Below are 21,751 nucleotides of genomic sequence, written 5' to 3' on the forward strand. Positions count from 1 at the left end.
TTAGTTTCTGCCTGAGGAGATCAGGCCTCAGGCGTAGAGGAGCCTGGGGCTAATTGCTGTAACACCAAACTGACAAAATAACATCTGGCCAAATCCATACACAATATCAAATTGCCAACAGCCCTCAAAATTGTTGAGAATGGGGGTGCTTTTTAAAATTTTGAGAAATGATAATGGGTGCCACCACCACAAAATGGCTGCCTTGGGGGTGGGAATTAGAAAATGTTCCAAGCCAACCACCCTCCTGTGATGGAGGCAGCTACTTCTCTACAAACCCAAAGGTAATTGGCACCCTTTTGAGGTTTTCTGAAGCGCATCTTGCTCCTGTGAGATGGAAGATAATAGGGATTGGCTTTTTGCTTTGGTGGAGAAGCAAGTGGGAAGCAGGAAACAGATGAGTGGGTGCCATGTTGGAATCACCCCAATAGCTGGTCAATCTAAGCTCTTCCTTAAGACTTCCTAATGGGGTTTCATCTAGGCCTTCTTCATTAAGCTAAGGCTTTTGTACTGTATTAGGGAACCATGAGGTTCCTAGGAAGTTTATTAGCTGTCTTATGAAAATGTTTATATTTTCTTATATCTTTGGGTATAAACTATCCAAGGCAGCTCATTCACAAAATCAAATACAATTTCAAAATACAAATACAACAAAACACTTCTTAAAAAATTGCTGTGACAAGTGATTTTTATTTATTTACATTTTTCCCAAATGGGGGCCTAAAATGGCTTATAGTGTTCTCTCCTCCTCCATTTTATCCTCACAACAACCCTGCAAGGTAGGTTAGTCTGAGAGCATGTGACTGGCCCAAGTTCACCCAGCAAGCCTTGATAACACAATGGGGTTTTGAACCTGGGTCTCCTAGATCCTAGTCTGACTCTCTAACCCCTAAAATCAACAACCTAGTACTCATGAGGAATCAACCTGCAGGGCATGAAAATAAGCTGGTCTTTTCCTGATGCTGGAATGTTAGGGAGACCTCATTGGGCAAGGAATTCCCAGAGCTCTCCAGAAATACTTCAATAGAGTGACTCGCAATAAAATCTCCATAAGCAGAGACCTGGTTCACACATGCAGTTGAACAAGGTGGCCATGCAATGGCAAGGCTTGAATGGTTTGCAAGACTTCTACTTGCAGTAGTTTCCTTGCCAATAGAAAACTGGTTCTACCCACTGCTTGCTGTGCTGTTTTTCTGTTCACAGGGAGTCTTTTTTAAACATGGGAGCATTCTGAAATGTAGTTCTCTGTAACCGGCATCCTGAAGAGGTACCATCTATTCTACCACATCTGGATTCTTATCCTCTCATTTCCAAGTCTGAGCTTAGAACCTGTCACAGAATTGTAACAACATGTTCAGATTCTGTGATAGACAGGCACGAATTCTTCAGCCGATGAGTCATTGGAAAGAGCCCCCTGGAAGTAGGAAGCCTTTGAAAACCACCAGAAGATAAATTTAACACTTTGGGTGTAAATCCTACATCCCAGAAGAGAAACGCCAAAAAATAGTTTCAGGAAAATCCATAATCAGCAAGTTACTTTATTAGGATCTGATGCGCAATATGTTTTATGGTAAACAATGAAAGTCACTGTTGGAACATTCTGAATAGGTTGGAAAGTGCCCCATTTGAGCCTTTGCATTTTCAGTTTGCTGCATCTTACCGCATATAAATTGTTGCATTAATAGGCCCTGTGAAATATAGAAATTGAATAGCCCCCACCCCACTCTTCACTATTTTAGCTTTTAAATTTAATTTAAGCAAGTATTTATTCCTCCCCACCTCCCTCATATTGAGGATTCTCGTATTTCTGAAGGAAATGAAATTTTATGCAGTCCATATGATGTGTTTTTCCTAATCATTTCTGTTCATCGCATAACAATCAATGGAAAATATTTGTTTGAGAGAGAGAGAATGTGTGTATGAGCATGCTGGAAGTTTTATAAGTATTTAAATCAAACCCAGAACTAGTGTTCCCATCAAGGAAACTACCCCGGTGCACGTCCCACACAGAAAACCCCAAAAATAATGTGTCAGATAATATAGAAATCTGGATTTCTTGTTCAGTTTTCCCTTTCAGGCAGCTCCTTCAACATCTTTTTGTATTTAGCTGTTCAGATTCTGTTTATGGTAGTTGCTAAACATAGCAGTGAAGTTTTTGTGGGCCTTTAGCCTGAATTTCAATTCTTTTGCTTTACATTTTTTCCTTCAGGGCTGGCCTACAAATACTGCACAGTGAGATGGTAGGATCCCGAGGTGGTAGTAATAGTGGTATTAATTTAAGTTTCAGTGGGCAGATGCCGTTTTGCATGATCCCTCTGCCTTTAAAAACCATCTCCCTGCTTGTAGAAAACAAGCGCAGCAGGGCTGGAAACTACATAAGAGTTGCCAACCTCCAGGACATCTTCCGAAATTACGATCCTCTGACGAAAAACTGCTTCTTTAGATGGTGGACTTTTGGCATTATATCCAGCCGAGTTCCCTCCCCAAATTCCACCCTCCCCATGCTCCAACCTCAAATCTCCAGGAATTTCCCAACCTGAAGCTGGCAACTGCAATCTTGATGTGTAAGGGTTTTTTTTTTTAAACTGTACTGCATATGTTTTTTTGCATGGGGGACTATTCAAACATTGACATTCCCCATCCAGAAGAATTGGTACATTTGGGGCACTAACCACGTTAGTCGAACATGCACCGTCACCCTGTCAGAGCACAAAACAAAACGGTTTGAATGACTTTCTGCAGTGCAGAGTAATTCCTTTTGGTGAACTGTTACAAGTTTACAGATATTACAGAACTCTTCAGAAGGAGAGAGTGGAAGATAAGCTAGCCATGCTGCCTCTCCCCATTATTATTTTTGAGGTGGGCTGCTTGCTAAGTGAAGAAGTCTGCAGTTTAATCCGGACTGAATCGAATGACAACCACTGTTGCGGCTGTCCTGCTCACAGCAAAGTTGATCTAAATCCCATCAAATCCACTGGGTTTTGAAGCAGCCTAACTGGGTACTGGATTTCAGCCTGTAGAGTAAGGAACAGCCAGCAGTCCCAAAATATGAAACAATAAGTAAATAGAATAGCTCACCCAGCCAGCTGAAACGAGTCATTAAAATTGCTCAGCTAGATAGATATTAGTGATTGTGAAGGATCTCATTTTCTCCTGTTGTGTATTATATTCTTTAAAGATATTTACTGTTGATTTGAGTGACCGCATATTCTTCCCAGCTTAAAAGCATGGACCAGTTTTTTTTTTAATTATATTTTATTGTAATTATAACTTTTTCATAATAAACAGGAAATAAAGAACAATAACATACATACATTCAATAAACATATAAACTTTTTCAATACACAGGTAACATTGAAACATAAGCCTACAATTGACAATCGGCCGGTACCGGTCCAACAGTTGCCGGTAACTCGGTCCCACTATATAGCAAAAACAAAAGGGGAAATAAAGTTTTCACATCTCCTAAGTTCGGTAGCTGAATTTCATTATGTTGAAGGTTAAATAGGTCACATAAGCCAAATTCATAGTTTTAAAAGAGACTGTTCTGTATTTATAGATAGGCCATAGAGAAGTAGAGGTCTTGTTTCACCTTGTTATTTGTCCATTTTTCCTATTTAGTCATATACTCCAAAAGTGGAAGCCACTGTTCTAGGAAGTAAGATTTATAATTTGGATTTTCCCTCTGTTTCAGTTGCTCGGTGATCTTCTGCATGATAAAATGATCCCAGATTCTAGATTTCCAACTAGCTATTGAAGGGGCAGATTTTTGTTTCCATTGTGAAGCTATTGATAGTTTGGCTAGTGCCAAAAGTGAATAAATAAGGTTTAGGCTATTTGGTGGGATCCCTGGGTCCTCCCAATAGTTTAATAATATTATTTCGGGAGTCTTTGAGATCGAATGCCCTGTTATAACTTTGAGTTCTTCAATTATTTTATCCCAAAATGAGCTAACAAACTTGCAACCCCACCAACAATGCATGTATGTGCCGGGTTCTCCACATTGCTTCCAGCAGTTAGCCGGCTGAGACTGATTAATGTGGTGTAGCTTAACAGGGGTCATATACCAGTGGGAAATCATTTTTAGGGTTTGCATTTTTATGTTTACAATATTTGTTCGAAAATTGTGCGATTTCCAAATCATTTTCCATCTGTTTGAAGGATCAAACTTGCATTCCTTGGACCACGTTTTTTGATAGGACAGGATTTTGTGCTTCTGTTTGTTTTCTAACAGAATTGAGTAAAGACCAGTTTGATTCCTTATACTGTGCCCATAAAACCATGCACATACATACATACATACATACATACATACATACATACATACATACGTGTGTGTGTGTGTGTGTGTGTGTGTGTGTGTGTATGTGTGTATGTGTGTGTGTGTAATGCCAAGAAAATGTTAATCCTCTGAAAATGTAGGTCAATTTACAAAGCGTGAATCTTCAAGGAGAAAAGAAAAATCTTTTTATCCAAGGCAAGAATATAGACTGTGGACTTTTACCAATAACAACACCTCAGTTGTGACCGGATTATGTTTTGGCATATTTTTGGTCTTGTAAGGTTAACAATCTACTGAATCACATATAGATTAACTCCAAGCCAATTCTTTATTTCTTGTGACTCATACTTTTGACAGAGTAGCACAGCTAATAATTTTTTTCCTGTATGTTGCATAGCTTTAATTTTGTCTGTTTCTTGCATGTAAAGAAACCCAAATGTACGCCTTTTTCTTGCCAACACACAAAATACCATCAAGACTTTCGTTCCTCAGCTTGATTTAATTTTAAACTTTGGTCATATTAGTTTGTCTTTACTTGAGAGCATTTGCCACATACTTCTGCAAATAAGCACCTCGTTTAGGTTGCCTTCTTTTGTCCTTCTCTCAGTTGACATCACCAAATTTGACTGGCTACATGGCATAGTAATAGCCTGTGAACTTTATGATCCCAAATTGGCTGGTATTTGCCATAGGGCTAAACTAGGAAGAGGAGGGAAGCAATAACCATGTGGGGAGGGGAATTATGAGGCCAAAAAGGTGAATATATTTGTACCAAGTGTTTCTCAGAAAATATTTCTCATTTTTTGGCATGAAAATTGAAGTTAGAAGATATGTTTAAACCCAGAGATTTACCAAGAATATTGGTTCTAAGTGGGTCACCTTGAGTCAGCAAGCCCCCTACCATTCACTTTTGTAAGTTACTTTGAAACTTTATAAGGCGAGCAGGTTATAAATGTAATAGTTTCCAGAGTTTAGCTTAAGGTGTACGGCCTTAAATAGCGAGGAAAGGTGATGTGTTTTAAGAGCACATTTGTTAGGATCATTTCCCATCCTTTAGATACCTCACCACAGCAATAACAGTGGCTCTTGGCCATGATGATTAAATGGAGCCTCTGTGTTCAGAGGCAGTCTACCACTGAGTACCAGCTATTAGAGGACAAGCAATAGGGAAGGATTCTTGCCTTCATTCTTTCTTTCTTTTTCTTTTTTAATATTTTTATTCAATTTTAGAACTGTAACAATAATCAAACAACAAACCAATATAATACATTGCATTTACAAATATTAACACAGTGCTTCAACTTTAATACATTAACAATGAGTGGTGTGAAGAGGGAGGTTGCAGATCTCTTGCTTCTATGAATTCGTAAAATGGGATCCATTTTTCCCAGAAGTTTGATCCCGAAGATTGATATTCCGTCTGATGTAGATTGTCAGTTATTTTTTCCATTATCAAATGGTTCCAGATTTTTGTAAACCAAAGTTCTGTAGTAGGTGGAGATTGGTCTTTCCACTTGGTTGCTATTGCACTCCTAGCTGCCACCAGGAGAGAGTTGATAAGGTCTCTTCTAACATTTGGGATTGCCTTCATTCTTTCTTGATGGGCTTCCTAGAAGCATCTGACTGGCCACCGCTGGAAACATGATACTGGACTTTATGGACTGTGGGTCTGAACCTGCAGGCCTCTTATGTTCTTAATATGACCCACGCAGGCCAAACAAGCATTCTTTATCTGAACAATTTTTCACACATGCTTTTGATAATGTGCATAGGTACTTCCTTTGTGTCAGAGCATCTGAGTTCAGTGTCTGAGCTCAACCCACAAACGTACGGCACAGTGGTAAATTACCCCTGAGAAGGTGCAGGGGGCATTTCCTCACCACTGAAAAGATCCCATGCCCAAGAGGAGGACTTGGGGTGTTTCCAGACGTGAATACCAACATCACTTTTTCTAAAAATTAAATGTGGCATATATATCCAATACATTAGCAGTGCAATCCTTATGTACTTCTAACTAGATTGAAATCAGTGGGTTCAGAATGGTATAATTCCGCATAAGATTGCACTGTAGTTCTATTGAATTGTTTACATATGTATTCTTTAACAATTCAATTATGTGCACATGTGCTCAGAAGTAAGTGTGCAAACTGCCCTATTCACTTTCCCCACACCACATATGGGGAGAATAGAAGATGTTAGAATGTGAAAATCAAATTGCTTCCAAAACACAGGCTTACTTTTTGGTTAACCTAATGTGCCAAAGTATGTTTTTCAGCGATGTATCACTCTCCTGTGACGCAAGTCTGAACAGCTCAGGGAAAGGGTTTTAAATAGCTTAAAATCTCTCAAGCGTGTGTAGGAAGTTTACGGCTCCAAAACTTGGCTTCGGAAATTTGATTACTTAAAGACTTAGTGGAATAGATAGTGCTTATGGACCAAAAGAATACTTTTTGTGCAACTCGGAAGAGCTGAAAATAGTCTTCTGAAATGCTGTTGTATTCTTTTCATGTTTATAAGATTAAGTCCCATTAAATCAGTTGAAAAAAACAGAAGGGAAAAATCAAACACCCACTTGTTTTTCTGTCTGCTGCTTTCTTTCCAGTATGAGGAAATGTGTTTGTGAGGGGATTTTTAGAAGAAACAGAGCTCTTGGTCCTATTTTACAGTAAAAGAGTGCAAATGCCCTGATGAAGCCAATGTAACGAGCAAATGTGCATGAGTTTGTGGCAGCAATAGCCAACTTCTGAAGTTTGGATCATCCCCACACAAGCTGGCAGGGGCAGCATACTAGTTCATGAGAGCCTTTAGAGTCTCTTGAGGTAAAGAAAAGGACAACACAGAAAGGTGTGACTGCCTAGTAGCTGTCTTCTGACCAGCTTCTCTAAGTCATGTAACAGAATTGTGATTCCCAGCATGGTGCCTGCTTTTGTGTTTCCTGATGCCCATTCTCTTCTTCCCCAAAGCAAGGCACCAGTCTTGGCCTTCTTCTGTGTCATTGAAACCGGAAGTGCTTCAGAAGAGCCCAGGAGGGGTTTGTCTCTGTAGGGAGCACCGATTCAGAAATAGCTGTCCCCCAAAGGGGCGCACTTGTCTTGAAACCTCCCGACATTATGTGATTGCCTCACTGTGGCGGCCATTTTGTGATGGGCCCTGCCTCCCAAGACAGCCATTTTGAAGTGGCGCCTATGACTCTTTCTCAAAATTCAACAATTGCCTACAAATTCAACAAAGTTGGGGACCTCTGGGTTACGGTGTTCTACTAGGGTATGGGAAAGCCAGGTTCAAATTCCCCGCACTGCAGTGAAGCTTGCTGGGTGACCATAAGCTTGTCAAACTCTCTCTCAGCTTTAAGTAGGGTTGCCAGCCTCCAGGTAATGGCTGGAGATCTCCCAGAATTACAACTGGTCTCCAGGCCACAAAGATCAGTTCACTTGGAGAAAATGGCTACTTTGGGGAGTGGACTCTATGGAATTATGCCGTGCCAAGGTCCTTTCCCTCCCCAAAGCCCACTTTCTCCAGGTTTCACCCCCCAGATCTCCAGGAATTCCCCAACTTGGAGCTGGCAATCAGGATTGTGAGGATAAGATAGAGGAAGGGGGCTTCTCTGAACTCCTTTTTTCCTTGGTGGAATAAAAATGTACTGGATAGGCAGTAAGTGCCACCTCATCATTCTTCCCTCTGTACCAAGCTTTGACAGTGTTTAGAGTGAAGAATAGGAAGGCAGAATAGGAAACAGAGAAACTTCGGCCTTCCTGCCTCTCTGAACCTGGTTTCATGGTAATGGCTCACAGGATCAAATCTGTGTTTCATCTCTGTAATTCGTAAGTGGTCTCTAAGTACTATCCAAGTGTGACCATTGGAACTGAGTGCAGTATGGTGGAGATGTGGAGGCAGAAGAATTGACTTCATATCTCTGTTCAACTGTAAAGCTTACTGGGCAACTTTAAGCTAGTTAATAATTATTTGAAGACAGCAAGGGGGAAGAAAAGCCAAGTATGCTTCAAGCTCTGAGTTCCTTGGAGAGAAGACGAGATATGAATCAAAAGATTTCTTTTTACTAGACGTAACTGGGATTTTTAAAAAAATTTCAGGAATGACCATCCCAGAAGAGGATGCAGATGTGGGGCAAGGCAGCAAATATTGTCTGGTGGCAATCGGGAGGCTTCAGGTAAAGACTGTCTTTGTGAAAACCATTTCTGTCAACATAAACCTTGCGGACTGTTGTCTTAATCCTACAATACTAGCTTCCTAATAGCCTAAACCTAGTTTAATGGGGGCAAAGACTTTTCTAATGTTTAATTTTTTATTTTATTATAGAAAAATTAAAAGAGAGAACAGAAAGGAAAAGAAAAATATATATAACTAATAAAGGCCTAGAGTGGCCTACACAAAAAGAAAACTAACTCATATTATTAGCCATTACAGTTTTTCCCCTATGACACTTCATCCTTTTCACATCAATCAGCTTGTGGTCTAATTAATTTCCTTTTTCCTTTAATATCTTATCTCGTCTCCTTAACATCCCAACTCCACATTTTAACATAGACTGATCTTTTTATTCTTGTTATTCATGACTTGTAATGGCTTATTTACTACTTACTACATAGAGTGATCATTAATTCATTTTTCTTCTCCATTCACAGAGTCATCAAGGGCTTCCAATTTGCTATGTATACAAACAGTACTTTTATATTGCTTTGTAACTATAAGTTTGGCAGTCTCAATTAAAAACCCACATCTTTCCAATCCAGTCCCTCCACTGTCAGTAAACAAACCACTTCAGCATTTCCCCACATGACATTTAAAAAAACAAACGTACTCTTCCCTCCCCCTCCATCCATATTTCCCAACACATACAACTCTGGTCTAGACTAAAAATTAATCTTTCAAATACACATTAACAGGGAGCAAAGACTTTCCCATACATTGATATAATAGCAGTCGCAGCACATCACATGGAATAAATGGGATCAGATCTCTGGAGTTAAAAATTGTTGTTGTTAAAAAGAAAGTTGTTGTTGTGTGTGTTTGCTTGCTGTTTTTCCTGATAGAAATCCCCCCTCTCATTATGAAACTCCTCGGTGGTGGTGGGGGGGCGTGTATTATATGCTTGGGTTCCCCTTCAGGTAAATAATAGCTGTGGAAGGGCTGATTTCTGAGGGGAAACAGTGGAGGGAGACAATCCCGTGTCACAAGCACTGATTTAAATTCCGCATGCACCATGGCAGCTGGTTTTTAACATGAAACATCAGGGAAATTGATCAGATATCTCCCATGCAATGAGTCATTTAATGTGCAGGAGAGAGAATGTTAGTCAATCATAGTTTTCAGAAGACAGTCTGCCCTTGTGGAAAAACAGTGTCCTGTGGATCTCAAAAAGCCCAAGCTCATGTCCCCAGGGTCCAGTTTGCGTGATGCAAAGCCTTCATGGATGCCAGAAGGACTTGGTATCAGATGCGTGATGGGAGTTCTGTACCTCTAGATGAGCAGGTGGGCCCAGTTCTGGTGGCATGTGGCACATAGGTAGAAGATGCGCTGGCCTCTCTCCTCACAATGCTATTTTCGCATCTTGAAACAGCCCCCGAAGTTGCTATGGGCTTTGATGGAGAAGCATGCAGGTAGCTATAGCTACATCAATTTACCTCTGGAACAAATAATGGCTCTCTAGGGCTGTTTTCAGGACACAAAAATGGTAAGGGGAAGAGAGCTGAAACAGTTGTGGCCAAAATTAGGGCCCACATGCATCTTGGAGGCTCAAACCTCACATCACATGGTTGATACAAAGTCCACGTGGTGGCTGTGAGGTCTTTTTATGGTGTGGATCAGCCCTGGGAATGCCAGTCTGGTTCCTGGATGTGTCAGCTTCATAAAGAGATGCTGCTCTCGCAATTGCCATGTTCTGTGTGCAGCTTACACAGAGCATAACTTTATGCCAAAGTTGTTTCTCAACATAATTCTTTAAGAGTGCACCTAAAACCTTCAATGCATGAATCCACCTTTTTAGACCATTAATATCAGTGGAGCTTCCTTGCAAGCTGGTGTGTGCTTTGTATTGGCAGTCTGAGTTGCACTTTTGCTTGTTGTTCAAAACTCAGAAGTGGAGGAGAGGAGGCAAGTGGCAGGGGCTTACAAGACGCTACAGCTGCCAAAATAAACTGTTGTCCACCAAGACCATTCGCTGCACATGGAGCAGTCACACATGTCTGACATCAAGCATGCTGTGAATGACAGTAGAAGTCGGAGGATGCAATGAGAATGGGGCCGGTTTAATTGCAAAGAAGCCTGGAAAGGGGGCATAAATTATGAACTCATCTTCTCTAGGAAGTAAATCTCCCTGCTGGAAGGCAGTGACCTTTTTGAGCCTCAGATTGGTGTCTTGGCACATTGAGCCGTTGGGGGAAAATTAAACTAAACTTGGTACGTGCCGTCTTGCTTGGGAAGCCCATCTGGCCCCTGTAGGGTGTGGAGGAGAGGTCGCAGAAAAAAAGAATTCCTGCTTTGAGCTGGGATCCGAAAGTGCTGATTTCATTAACATCCTCTGCTCTGAGATCAGTTGAACAATCGGTGCTCTCTCTCCCCAGATAATATGTGCTAGAATGCACATTTGAGAAAAAGCAGGACAAATGTACGCCTGTTTTTCCTGATACCTGACGGAGTGGGCTTTGACTCACAAATATTAGTTAGTTTAAAACATTTATTATCCACCTTTCTACCTTATGGCACTCAACGCAGCTGAAGGCAGACATAAAATACATTTTAAAAATTCAATTTAAAATCAAAAACTCAATAAACAAATTGAATGCAGTTCTAAATAAAACTAGAGGAGTTAGCCATGTTAGTCTGTAGTAGCAAAATCAAAAAGAGTCCAGTAGCATCTTTAAGACTAACCAATTTTATTGTAGCATAAGCTTTCGAGAATCACAGTTCTCTTCGTCAGATGAGCCCTCCATGCATCTGACGAAGAGAGCTGTGAGTCTCGAAAGCTTATGCTACAATAAAATTGGTTAGTCTTAAAGGTGCTACTGGACTCTTTTTGATTTTGCTAAATAAAACTGTTAGTCTCTGAACTTGTATATTGTTCTGCATTTTCTCTTCAGCCCTAAAAATCTTGAACCTGGCATACCTTAAGAACTATCTTGACTTTTCTTCTCTGCTCCATTCATTCAGTTTGGGGAGATCTTGTTCCAAAGGTATAAAATGCTACTATAAGGCATCTTGGTTCAGAGAACTTTTATATAAAGTTGCCCAGCCCTTGAGATCCATATAAGGGGCCGTTTTGCAGCTGTCCCCACTTTTGAGATCAGGACCTTTTTGATGGTGGCACCTTTTGTTCCTTATTTTGTTCCTTACTTATTTTTAGCTGAACAGTTCTCATTCTTCCTCTCAGGTTACTAGCTCCCCGGTCTGCATGGACATGAATGGAATGTCTGTCCCTACGGAGTTTTTGTCCCGACACAACTCAGATGGAATCATCACCTTTGTGGATCCAAGATGTATCAGCGTCATTGGCTACCAACCACAGGTCTGGGTTTTCTGTTTGTTTGTTTTTTAAGCCGAAGTATCTGGAAGTTGTGCCACCAGTTTTCCAGCCCCCTCTTCCAGTCAATCTTTATGTCCAGCCCCTTCTTATATTTCCTTCAGATTCACAGCTCTCAAAGGGATAGCCAGGTAGTGCTTCCTAAAGGAAGTAAGTTGGTTCCTAGAGAGGTAAAATCGGTGAGAATTTGTGCAGAAATTAATACATGTGCAGTACTGATTGTTATTTATTTTGCATTAAATTCAAAAGTTCACAGCCTGGCTGCTTATCAAACCATGTATGCCATCCTGGTTCCTTGGACAAAAGGCAGGATAAGAAAGTGGTAGATTTTGTACTTCGGGCTATGTGTGTGTAGGCCCCATGCAAACGTTGTGGTGACAGGCAATAGTCTAGCAAGCATAAAGGCAGGACAGGTGCATCTGATGAACACAGAAACCTACATTCTACTGAGCCAGACCCTTGGTCTGTTGAGGTCAGTATTATCTACACTGGCTGGCAGCTGCTCTCCAAAGTCTCATGTAGAGGTCTGTTGCATCTCTTACTGTGTGGTCCTTTTTTACTGGAGATGACTGGAGTTGAACTCACTGGTTTAAACCAGCAAACGTTTGTGCTTTCCCTCCAAACCAGAAGTATAAATCTCAAAGTTAGTAGGACTAGAATTGGGAAAGGGGGAGAGATTCTCCACTCTTAACAAACCATTGCTTGCCTTTATGTCAGACCCAAGTTTTAGAAGCCTGTCCAAACCAAGACGTCAATGCCTTATAGTATTTGGAAAGTGACTTGTTATTTTTTACTCACTTTTTAAAAGAAAAAATTTCTCCATTGTTGATTAGGACCTTTTGGGGAAAGACATTTTAGAATTCTGTCATCCAGAAGATCAAAGTCATCTGAGAGAAAGTTTCCAACAGGTAACAGTCTACTTTATTTGCTCAGCTTCAGTCCCTCCTCTGTTTTTAACAGAGAGGATAACAGGATATCCTATCCAGATGCGTCGTTTGATACTGATGCAAAGCTATGCACATCATATTTCTTTAGAATATAAATGAAGAGGCCCTGTCTTATGTTTCAGGCTCTCAGAAGCAAGTAAACAGTTTCAACCACCTAGTCAGTCTCTCTCTCTCTCTCTCTCTCTCTCTCTCTCTCTCTCTCTCTCTCTCTCTCTCTCTCTCCCTTCAGTCCCTCCCATCTGCAATAGATGGATAAAACTGACCTACCTTTGCAAACTCTAAATTTATTATTGTTAATAATAAATGTCTGTATCCCCTCTGCAATGATGAATGGGTCATCATGGGGACATGATGTCTGCCAAAAAAGATAGCCTATTCAAGCCCCTTGGACCAGCCTTTCAAAGAAATTCTCAAAAGTTGCTAGTTTGCGAAAAAAAAGAAAAAAATAAGCCTGAATGCCTGCACCTATCTTTTGCTGGTCATATGTATCACACTGAGAGGCTAAGAGAATACAAGCTGTTTTGGTTTACAGAAGTGTCCTGTTTCCTTAGAGACGGCGCTTACCTGTCATAAGAGAGCCAGTTTGGTGTAGTGGTTAAGAGCGCGAGACTCTAATCTGGAGAATGGGGTTTGATTCCCCCCTCCTCCACTGGAAGCCAGCTGGGTGACCTTGGGCTAGTCACAGTTCTCTGGAGCTCTCTCAGCCCCACCCACCTCACAGGGTGTTTATTGTTGTGGGGATAATAATAACATGCTTTGTAAATCGTTCTGAGCAGGCATTAAGTTATCCTGAAGGACGGTATATAAATCAAATGTTATTATTACTATGTTATTATAAGTGAGATGCTCTAGTTAATTTAGGTTGATGGGGGGGTGTTAAACAATAAAAAATGTCACAATGAGGCTTTGGGCAAAATTTCCTCCTAAAAGATGGTGAGAAGTGTCAGTGGGATTTCTGTCAATTTCAACTGGATTGTATTTACTTAAGCTGTTTGAAAGATAGTCCCTGTACTATATAACTGGATAATCTTTTTAAAAATTGTTTATAAATAATCCTAAAAATTTTGGTTGTGAATGTAAAAGATTCAGAGGTAGTGCTAAGATTTGCTAAATGAAACGCTCAAGCATATGGAAGCAATTCTGAGAGTAGTTTTTGGTTTTCCGAACACAGCAGATCTCTGATCGGAATTCATGTCCTTGTCGGACAAATTGATTCTGATTGATCTGGGATGTAGCGTAGGGTTGTTTTTGCCAAGCGCTTTGGCGTGTTTCCAATTGCGCCTCCCTGCTGCGGTTCTCGGGATATTTGGCAGCAGTGAGTCCTAGTGCCTTTGCCCTGTTCCTGGAATTCCAGGTTTTCCCTTTTTTTCCAGTGAAATGTTGATGGCTGTTTTAATAAGTATCGAAGGATGCATGAAATATTTTCATTTGGTCCCCATCACTTTGTTACTTTGCCAAGAAAAGTGACGTTGTGTATTAATAACAACATAATAATAACATTTGATTTATATACTGCCCTTCAGGACAACTTAACGCCCACGCAGAGCAGTTCACAAAGTGTATTATTATTATCCTCACGACAATCACCCTGTGAGGTGGGTGGGGCTGAGAGGGCTCTAACAGAGCAATGACTGACCCAAGGTCACCCAGCTGGCTTCAAGCGGAGGAGTGGGGAATCAAACTGGCTCTCCAGAACGCTTACATGGGAACTTCCTAGGTCCCTGTTAATTCTCTTGTATGCACACACACACACACACACACACACATACACAGAGAAAGGTGATTTGTATGTCATTGCAAGATTCAGTGTTGTGCAATAAGCTACCGAAAAGGAGAAGCTTTAGAAATGGCTGACCTTATTAGGAACCGTTTAGGGCATGGCCAACCTGAGAGGGATTCTGCAGTGTCTGGCCAGTCTCCAGTATCTTTCGGAGGGGCCTTGGCTTCCTGCTGCTGATAAATTCGTTCATCAGGGTAGGAAAATTAAGCCCGAATGAATTGTTTGGAGGCCAAGAACAACAAGTATAGAAAGTTGCAGAGGATGGTTGTCTAGTATCCACTGGAAAACCCTTCAGCTGAGCATTTGCACACGAAGCTCAGTTATATTTACCATTGCCCTGTTGGGTGTGGTGGCATAAAGGCCGTTCAGAGAATGTGGCTCCTCTTACTAAAGCAAGTTAGAGAAAGTAAAATTTAGTTTAAATCAAACATTACTTTTGGCTTTCACCCATGTCCAGAATTTTATTGTTCTGTGAACTGTAAAAATATTTTTCCCCTTTTCACTTGGTGCCTTTTCTCATTGTAATGAGAGATTACAGTTCTCCACATAGATCACACATAGATCAGTTTGGATCAGATCTCTTAATCAGTTTACCTGGAGAGCCGCTTTGCATTTGGACCAGAGCCACATCTGGGTTCAAATTCTCAGTCTACCATGAAATGCACTGAGCGAGTTTAATTCAATCGCAGTGTCTCAGCCTGGCCTACATTACAGGGCTGTTGTGAGGATTATAAAAAGTATTGGTTGGTTGGTTGGTTGATTGATTGATTGGATTTTTAGCCCGCCCTCCCCACAAGCAGGCTCAGGGCGGGTTACAATCATAGATAAATTACAACAAATAAAACCAGTAAAATACAACTCAGTACCAACATGGATTTCAATATTATAGGTGGTTCACCCTTCCCCCTTTCCCTGTCCACCATACACAAGGGAAGAAAAGGGGGGAGGTGTGGGTTGGTGAACCTCTAACTCCTCAAGCATGGGGAGGCAGATGGACCATATGCTCTCCCCCCCCCCCCACTGGCAGGAAACTGGCAGGGAGGCTAATTAGATGGATCCAGTGCTGGCCTCAACCATATGCCTGGCGGAACATCTCTTGTCTTATAGGCCTGCCAAAAAGATACAAGATCTTGGCGGGCCCGAGTGTCTTCCGACAGAGAGTTCCACCAGGTTGGGGCCAGGACAGAAAATGCCCTGGCCCTGGTCGAGGCCAGCCGAGCCTTCCTGGGGCCAGGGGCCACCAGTAGGTGTTTGCTTGCAGGTCTAAGAGCTCTCCGAGGTACATATGGGGAGAGGCGGTCCCTCAGGTATGCTGGTCCCAGTTAGGGCTTTATATGTCAGAACCAGAACCTTGAACCTGATCCGGAATTCCACGGGGAGCCAATGCAGCTGCTGTAGAGTTGGAGTCACATGTGCCCTGAATGAAATTCCTGTCAGGGCACGAGCAGCAGCATTTTGGACCCGCTGCAGTTTCTGGGTCAGGCCCAAGGGAAGCCCTGCATAGAGCGAGTTACAGTAATCTAATCTGGAGGTGACCATTGCATGGATCACTGTCGTTAGGTTGTGGGTTGAGAGATAGGGGGCAAGCTTTGAACTCCTTGGAGGAAGAGCAAGATACCCCCCAAATGAGCTCCATTATCCCAGTAGACAAACTGTTGACTGGTCAGGCCAGTCTTCCCAATCAGGGTAACCATTATGGGTTAACTACTCCCAAACCACAGCTGCAGTCTCCTTGCTGCTGTTCTGCTCAGACTCAATAGCTATCCAAGACATTTGCACACCACTTGAAATAGGGGGAGCATCAACTTCCAACAACTTAGATAGCCTTTTATGCATTCTTCTGCATAATATTAGTTGTTAGAGGTTCTGATACTTCTAATTCTGTCTCTCTTCCAGGAATCATATTACTCAAGGGAGAGAGAGAAATGATTACCTTTGTACCTATCTCTAAATACATTCTAAAACCAGGGAAAGAGCGGAGGAACTAGCCCTCCCAAGGGGCTTCTCCCCTCTGTTCTAGAAGCATGTTGATATGAAATGAATTATGCTGACATTTTATGGATTTTTTTTTGGAACTGTGTGCAAATTCAAACTTTCTGACATGTAGGATTGATCTATGATATTTCAGGGCGTGTGTTGTCTTTGATGCCAAGACAGTTTTTATTGGGTTATTTGGGAGAGGTCAGTATTTTAATCAGATTAACAGAGAGTTGATTACAGCCATTAAGCTGCTGTGAAATCGGACTTTGGAGAAAAGTCTGAATCTCCTCCTAATATGAAGTGGCACCAGAAAATTTGGGAAACTGTGTTAAGGAGGAGTCTTAGCTATTATGTAAGGTCTACTCTAGGGAGCTGTCTGGCAGTGACTCTGAACTGATTTGTGGGGAAATGGTCAGATGTTCTGTTTTGGAATAGTAAATGGGACATAACATGTCGATTTAATCTTCTTGGTCACCCAACTGCTTTCCCAATCACTGATTTTTACCATGGTTTCTGTAGGTTGTTAAGCTGAAAGGTCAGGTCCTTTCTGTGATGTATCGATTCCGAACCAAGAACCGGGAATGGATGCTAATCCGGACCAGCAGTTTCACATTCCAGAATCCTTATTCGGATGAGATCGAGTACATCATCTGCACCAACACTAATGTCAAGTACGTGTTTGCAAAGTCTCCCCTGCTTCCTTCTTTTGTCCTTTATTTATTTATTATATTTATTTGTTTGTTTTTGGAATGATGCTGCTCAGGGAAGCCGTTCTATAATGATAATTACAAGGAAATAGAATTGCCCCATGTGGATAATTATTGAGTTCTTTGGACAAGAGCCAGTTTGGTGTAGTGGTTAAGAGCATGGGACTCTAATCTGGAGAACCTGGTTCGATTTCCTGCTCCTCCACTTGAACCCAGCTGGGTGACCTAGGGTCAGTCACAGCTTCTAGGAGTTCTCTCAGCCTCACCCACCTCACAGGGTGACTGTTGTTTGGGGGATAATAATAACATACTTTGTAAACTGTTCTGAGTGGGCATTAAGTTGTCTGGAAGAGGGGTATATAAATTGAATGTTATTAAATCAAATGTTATTATTAACATAAGTCTGCGCAGGGCATTTTTACTGAGAAAAGAGGTGGTGGAATTTTCCAGAGGGAAATGAGGGAGAAACACATGGGCCCCCCTTACAAAACAGCCATTTCCTCCAGGGGAACTGATCTCTGTCTGGAGATCAGGGGGCGGGGCCACTGGACACGACTGGTGCCGGAACTCCGTTCCGCTGTGTTCCTGCTTAAAAAAAAGCCCTGAGTCTGTGGATGGCTGGGGCTGGATTCAGTGGTAGTTTCTTCTGGCAAGGGATTTCCATCACCAGAGTGGATTTCCCTGCCTTCCCCTTCCTGCTGTATTATGGGGGGGGGGCTGCAGGGGACACCAGAAACAGCATGCAAAAGGGGGGAGAGGTCTGCAATGTAAGAATTGGTGAAGACTGCCTCTCTCTTTTTCTTCTGTGGAAACTTCTGCTGGATCCCAGTCCTGGAGTTTGTCTGTGTTGCAGTGCAGAATCATGTCGCCCCACCTGCTGGACTGTGGGCCCTTCTAGAGCTCTCTGCGGCCACCGCTGTCTTCTCTCATCATTTCTCCCCTCTCCACCATTGCAACTGCCCACCTGTCAATCTGTGAGGTGGCCGTGGGAGGAGAGAAGCCTGTGCTCTCTCCATTTCTCCCACTCTCCGTGCTCCCTGTCCTTCTCACCCAGCCCAAAACAGCCTGGTGTGGCAGTGTGGTTTGGGCTGCTTGCTGGAGCAGTGCGGGGCCAGGACAGAGAGGGAAAAGGACAGGGCTGTGGAAAGTGAAGACAGCAGTGCTCCACTGGTAACTGACGGTGCCTACGCATTCAGTGATGGCAACAAGTATGTATCTAGCCAAACAGATGGACTTACACATGTGCCTGTAAATATATATATAGAAAGTATCCCATCTGGTTGGGCCCTGAGTTGGCACAGAGAAGAGCTTTGCCTACAGAAAAAAGATCCTGGATTTCCTCCCTGGCAGTTGAAAGAATCTTGGGCATAATGTTTTGGAATAGGTCTTTCTCTGCCTGAGACACTGGAGAGCCACGGCCAATCAGAGTAGGTGATGCTGAGCATGATGGAACAATGGCCTGACTCGTTATAAAGCCAACTTTCTATGTTCCATAGTGATGTGAAATAACTAGCCAGAGCTTTGGTTGAAGACCTCTGGTGACTTTTTACTTCCAAGGAATGAAATCTGAGATCAGTTACCATCAGTTTTGCATGATGATTTATTGTTGGTTGTTAGATGGAATAATTTATATGTCCTTTATATATAAAGTGTACTTAGTGGTGCACATGAGTGCCAGATATCTGTCTGTCTGTCTGTCTGTCTGTCAAGATTTATGAGAAACTGCTCAAGGAAGCTCACAACATACTTACGTGATATATGCCCATGTGCCAATTGGGCGGGTTAAGTGAATATCTCCTTACAGTGCCCTCTCTTTAGTTAGTTCAGCAATTGCCGGAATTAGGGCATTCTGTGTTGGGGGAGGGGGGAGCAGTATATTGAGGATGGCTTGCCAGAATAGTGCCTTTGTTCCATTTTTCAGAAAGCATGCAAGAGTATTTTATTTCAGAGAAAGTTTTTGTGGGGAGTAAAGTAACTATTGAGAAGACATCGTTTGGAAAGCTTGGCTGTGGTTTCGTCGGTGTATGTTGCTATGCTGTTATTTTAATTTTTATTACAACTTGTCTCCTGTATGAGGAACTGCCTCAAGACAGGGGAAAGCCAGTACAGAATTTTTTTAAAAAAAATAAAATAAATTCAACTTAAAGAATGTCCACTCAAAGGAAACCAGCCCATTCAGCAAAAAAAAGGCTCAACAATGGCAAATCATCCCGTAAGAAGTCTGCCAAGAAAACATCGTGATGCGATGTCCCCCATGGGTCAGTAATGACTTGGTGCTTGCACGGGGGACCTTTACCTTTACACCTGCCGTAAAACCGTCTGCAATGAGAAGCAGGCCAAAACTGGAATAAGGCTGGTGAAGAAGCTTTGGTCTAAATTTAATAACGATTGAAGGAATTTGATAATGTTGGGTTGCATCTGAAAGAAGGTTTCAGCTTAATGGAAGGGGGGGGGGTATAATTTTCACCAGTTTGCCTCTTCACCAGTTCGTCCCTTCAGTTTTTCACCAGGCTGTTTCTGGGGTCCTCTGTCATCGGGGAAGAGCATTTCAGAGTGCATCCCGGGCTGCAGAGCATTCCCCAGAAGGAAATCTGTCAGCAGAAATTGCCGCAGCATACAACCCACTTTGGTCACAGGGATTCTCTCAGTGTTTCTCCCTCGCCTGCAATTTTCCATGTTAAGAAGAGGCAACCCCCGCAGGGAGCAGAACACAATTCCGCAATGGGAAGCTCAGAGCTAAGCTACAAGTGACGCCTGACACAGGTTGGACACGTGTCAGCTTCCCTCAAGTTTTGATGGGAAATGTAGGCATCCTGGTCTTGCAGCTGTAATGGAGAGCCAAGCTGTAAAACCAGGACGCCTACATTTCCCATCAAAACGAGGTAAGCTGACAAGTGTCCAACCTGTGGCAGGCGTCACTTGTAGCTTGGCTCTCAGTTCGAATTTTTCCCCCCTCTCCCGAAGTGAGCACAGCAGTGTACTCTCTTCCCTTGATGTCCATCTAGGAACGGAACTTGCATGCCGGTGTGAGCGATTGTCGATCCAAAACCTCAAGTTTTGATGGGAAATGTAGGCATCCTGGTCTTGCAGCTGTAATGGAGAGCCAAGCTGTAAAACCAGGACGCCTACATTTCCCATCAAAACGAGGTAAGCTGACAAGTGTCCAACCTGTGGCAGGCGTCACTTGTAGCTTGGCTCTCAGTTCGAATTTTTCCCCCCTCTCCCGAAGTGAGCACAGCAGTGTACTCTCTTCCCTTGATGTCCATCTAGGAATGGAACTTGCATGCCGGTGTGAGCGATTGTCGATCCAAAACCGCAGGCAGCCTCTCTGCAGCAGCTCAGATCTGCGTTTTCCCCAAGAAAGGCAGTTCACACATCGTTGTGAGTCCAGTAATTGAACGCAAGCAGTTTGAGTGCTCCTGTGAACTGCTCCTTTAATATATATAGTCAGAGAGTTCTGCTAGTTAATTGCTAGGCTCACCTAAATACTAGCCCAAGTCCAAACCAGAGCATTTTCACAGAGGCACTGTGAGACCGTTATTACCATTTAAGCTTGGTAGTATATTCAGTAGGGCGAGGGTTATTTAGTTTTGTTTTACAGAGTGTTACCTCCCTTGGGATCGGACGTCTTTGAAAATGAAAACTGAGGAATATCAGGCTGGTTGAGTAATGAATTTAGTCAGCGAAAACTGTTTTGGGACGAGAACAGCAGGGGGCTCCGACAGTTACAGAAGGTGCTTGTTGTTGTGCGGCGTTTTCTTTCCGGCTTCAGTAATCAATTTTTCAAACTTGGTTTCTGAGTGGAAAGACAACCAAACATCGGGTTCAAATGTTCACTTTCTTTCCATGCCAAAAGCAATAAAAATAAAATTAAAATCCGGGTTTGTTTTGGGCACAGCTGTCCAAAACGAACTTCCTGGAGAAGTGAAGCATTTTTAACTTGAGCGCTGCTCCAGAGGATGCTTCTCCCCGTTCAACTTGGCCTTCCCAGTTCGACTTCCTGTCTTATTAACTTTGTTTGACTGTCAGGAAAAGGAAATGTGGCGAGCGCATTCATTTCACTGGCATCCTGAGCTGCATTTCAGGATGCCCTGATACGAAATAGGCTCTTGTCTCCTTCTGTCACACACACCAAGGGTCTTGGAAACCAGTCTGGCATATTATGGTTAGAACATCATAAGAACACTGGTTTCTGGCATTCTTTTTCCAGCATGGGCTAGTCAGACACTTCTGGGAAACCTGCAAAAAAGAGCATACAGGTGGCACCGTGTATTCAAATTGTTACACAATTTGGAGGTTACTCTTCATAGACTGTTTGCATCACGTGTACACTGAATTCTTTTTTAAAAAAAAATCTAAACCAGTGGCCATCAATACAAGTTGTGGCAATGAATTCTGTCTGCAGATATAAATCTCTTGCTCTCTCTAGACATCTTCAGATGTTACAGTCCACGCGGGGCTGCCCTTGAGCCTGAGATTACAGCTGGCACAAAATGCAGCGGTGCGTGTTATTGCAAGAGT

The 21,751-nt window shown here is 42.4% G+C and overlaps 1 protein-coding gene across 1 annotated transcript in view; it reads left to right on the plus strand.

The window, feature by feature from the left end:
- ARNT2 (aryl hydrocarbon receptor nuclear translocator 2) overlaps nt 1-21,751 on the plus strand; it is a 99,626-nt gene that overhangs the window by 60,125 nt on the left and 17,750 nt on the right. The window contains exons 8-11 of the mRNA XM_055002599.1: nt 8,371-8,447; nt 11,667-11,801; nt 12,650-12,724; nt 17,043-17,194. Of these exons, the coding sequence (XP_054858574.1) occupies nt 8,371-8,447; nt 11,667-11,801; nt 12,650-12,724; nt 17,043-17,194 (439 nt within the window). The remainder of the gene's footprint in view (nt 1-8,370; nt 8,448-11,666; nt 11,802-12,649; nt 12,725-17,042; nt 17,195-21,751) is intronic.

This window comes from Eublepharis macularius, chromosome 18, assembly GCF_028583425.1.
Source record: "Eublepharis macularius isolate TG4126 chromosome 18, MPM_Emac_v1.0, whole genome shotgun sequence".
In the NCBI taxonomy this organism is placed as follows: domain Eukaryota; kingdom Metazoa; phylum Chordata; class Lepidosauria; order Squamata; family Eublepharidae; genus Eublepharis; species Eublepharis macularius.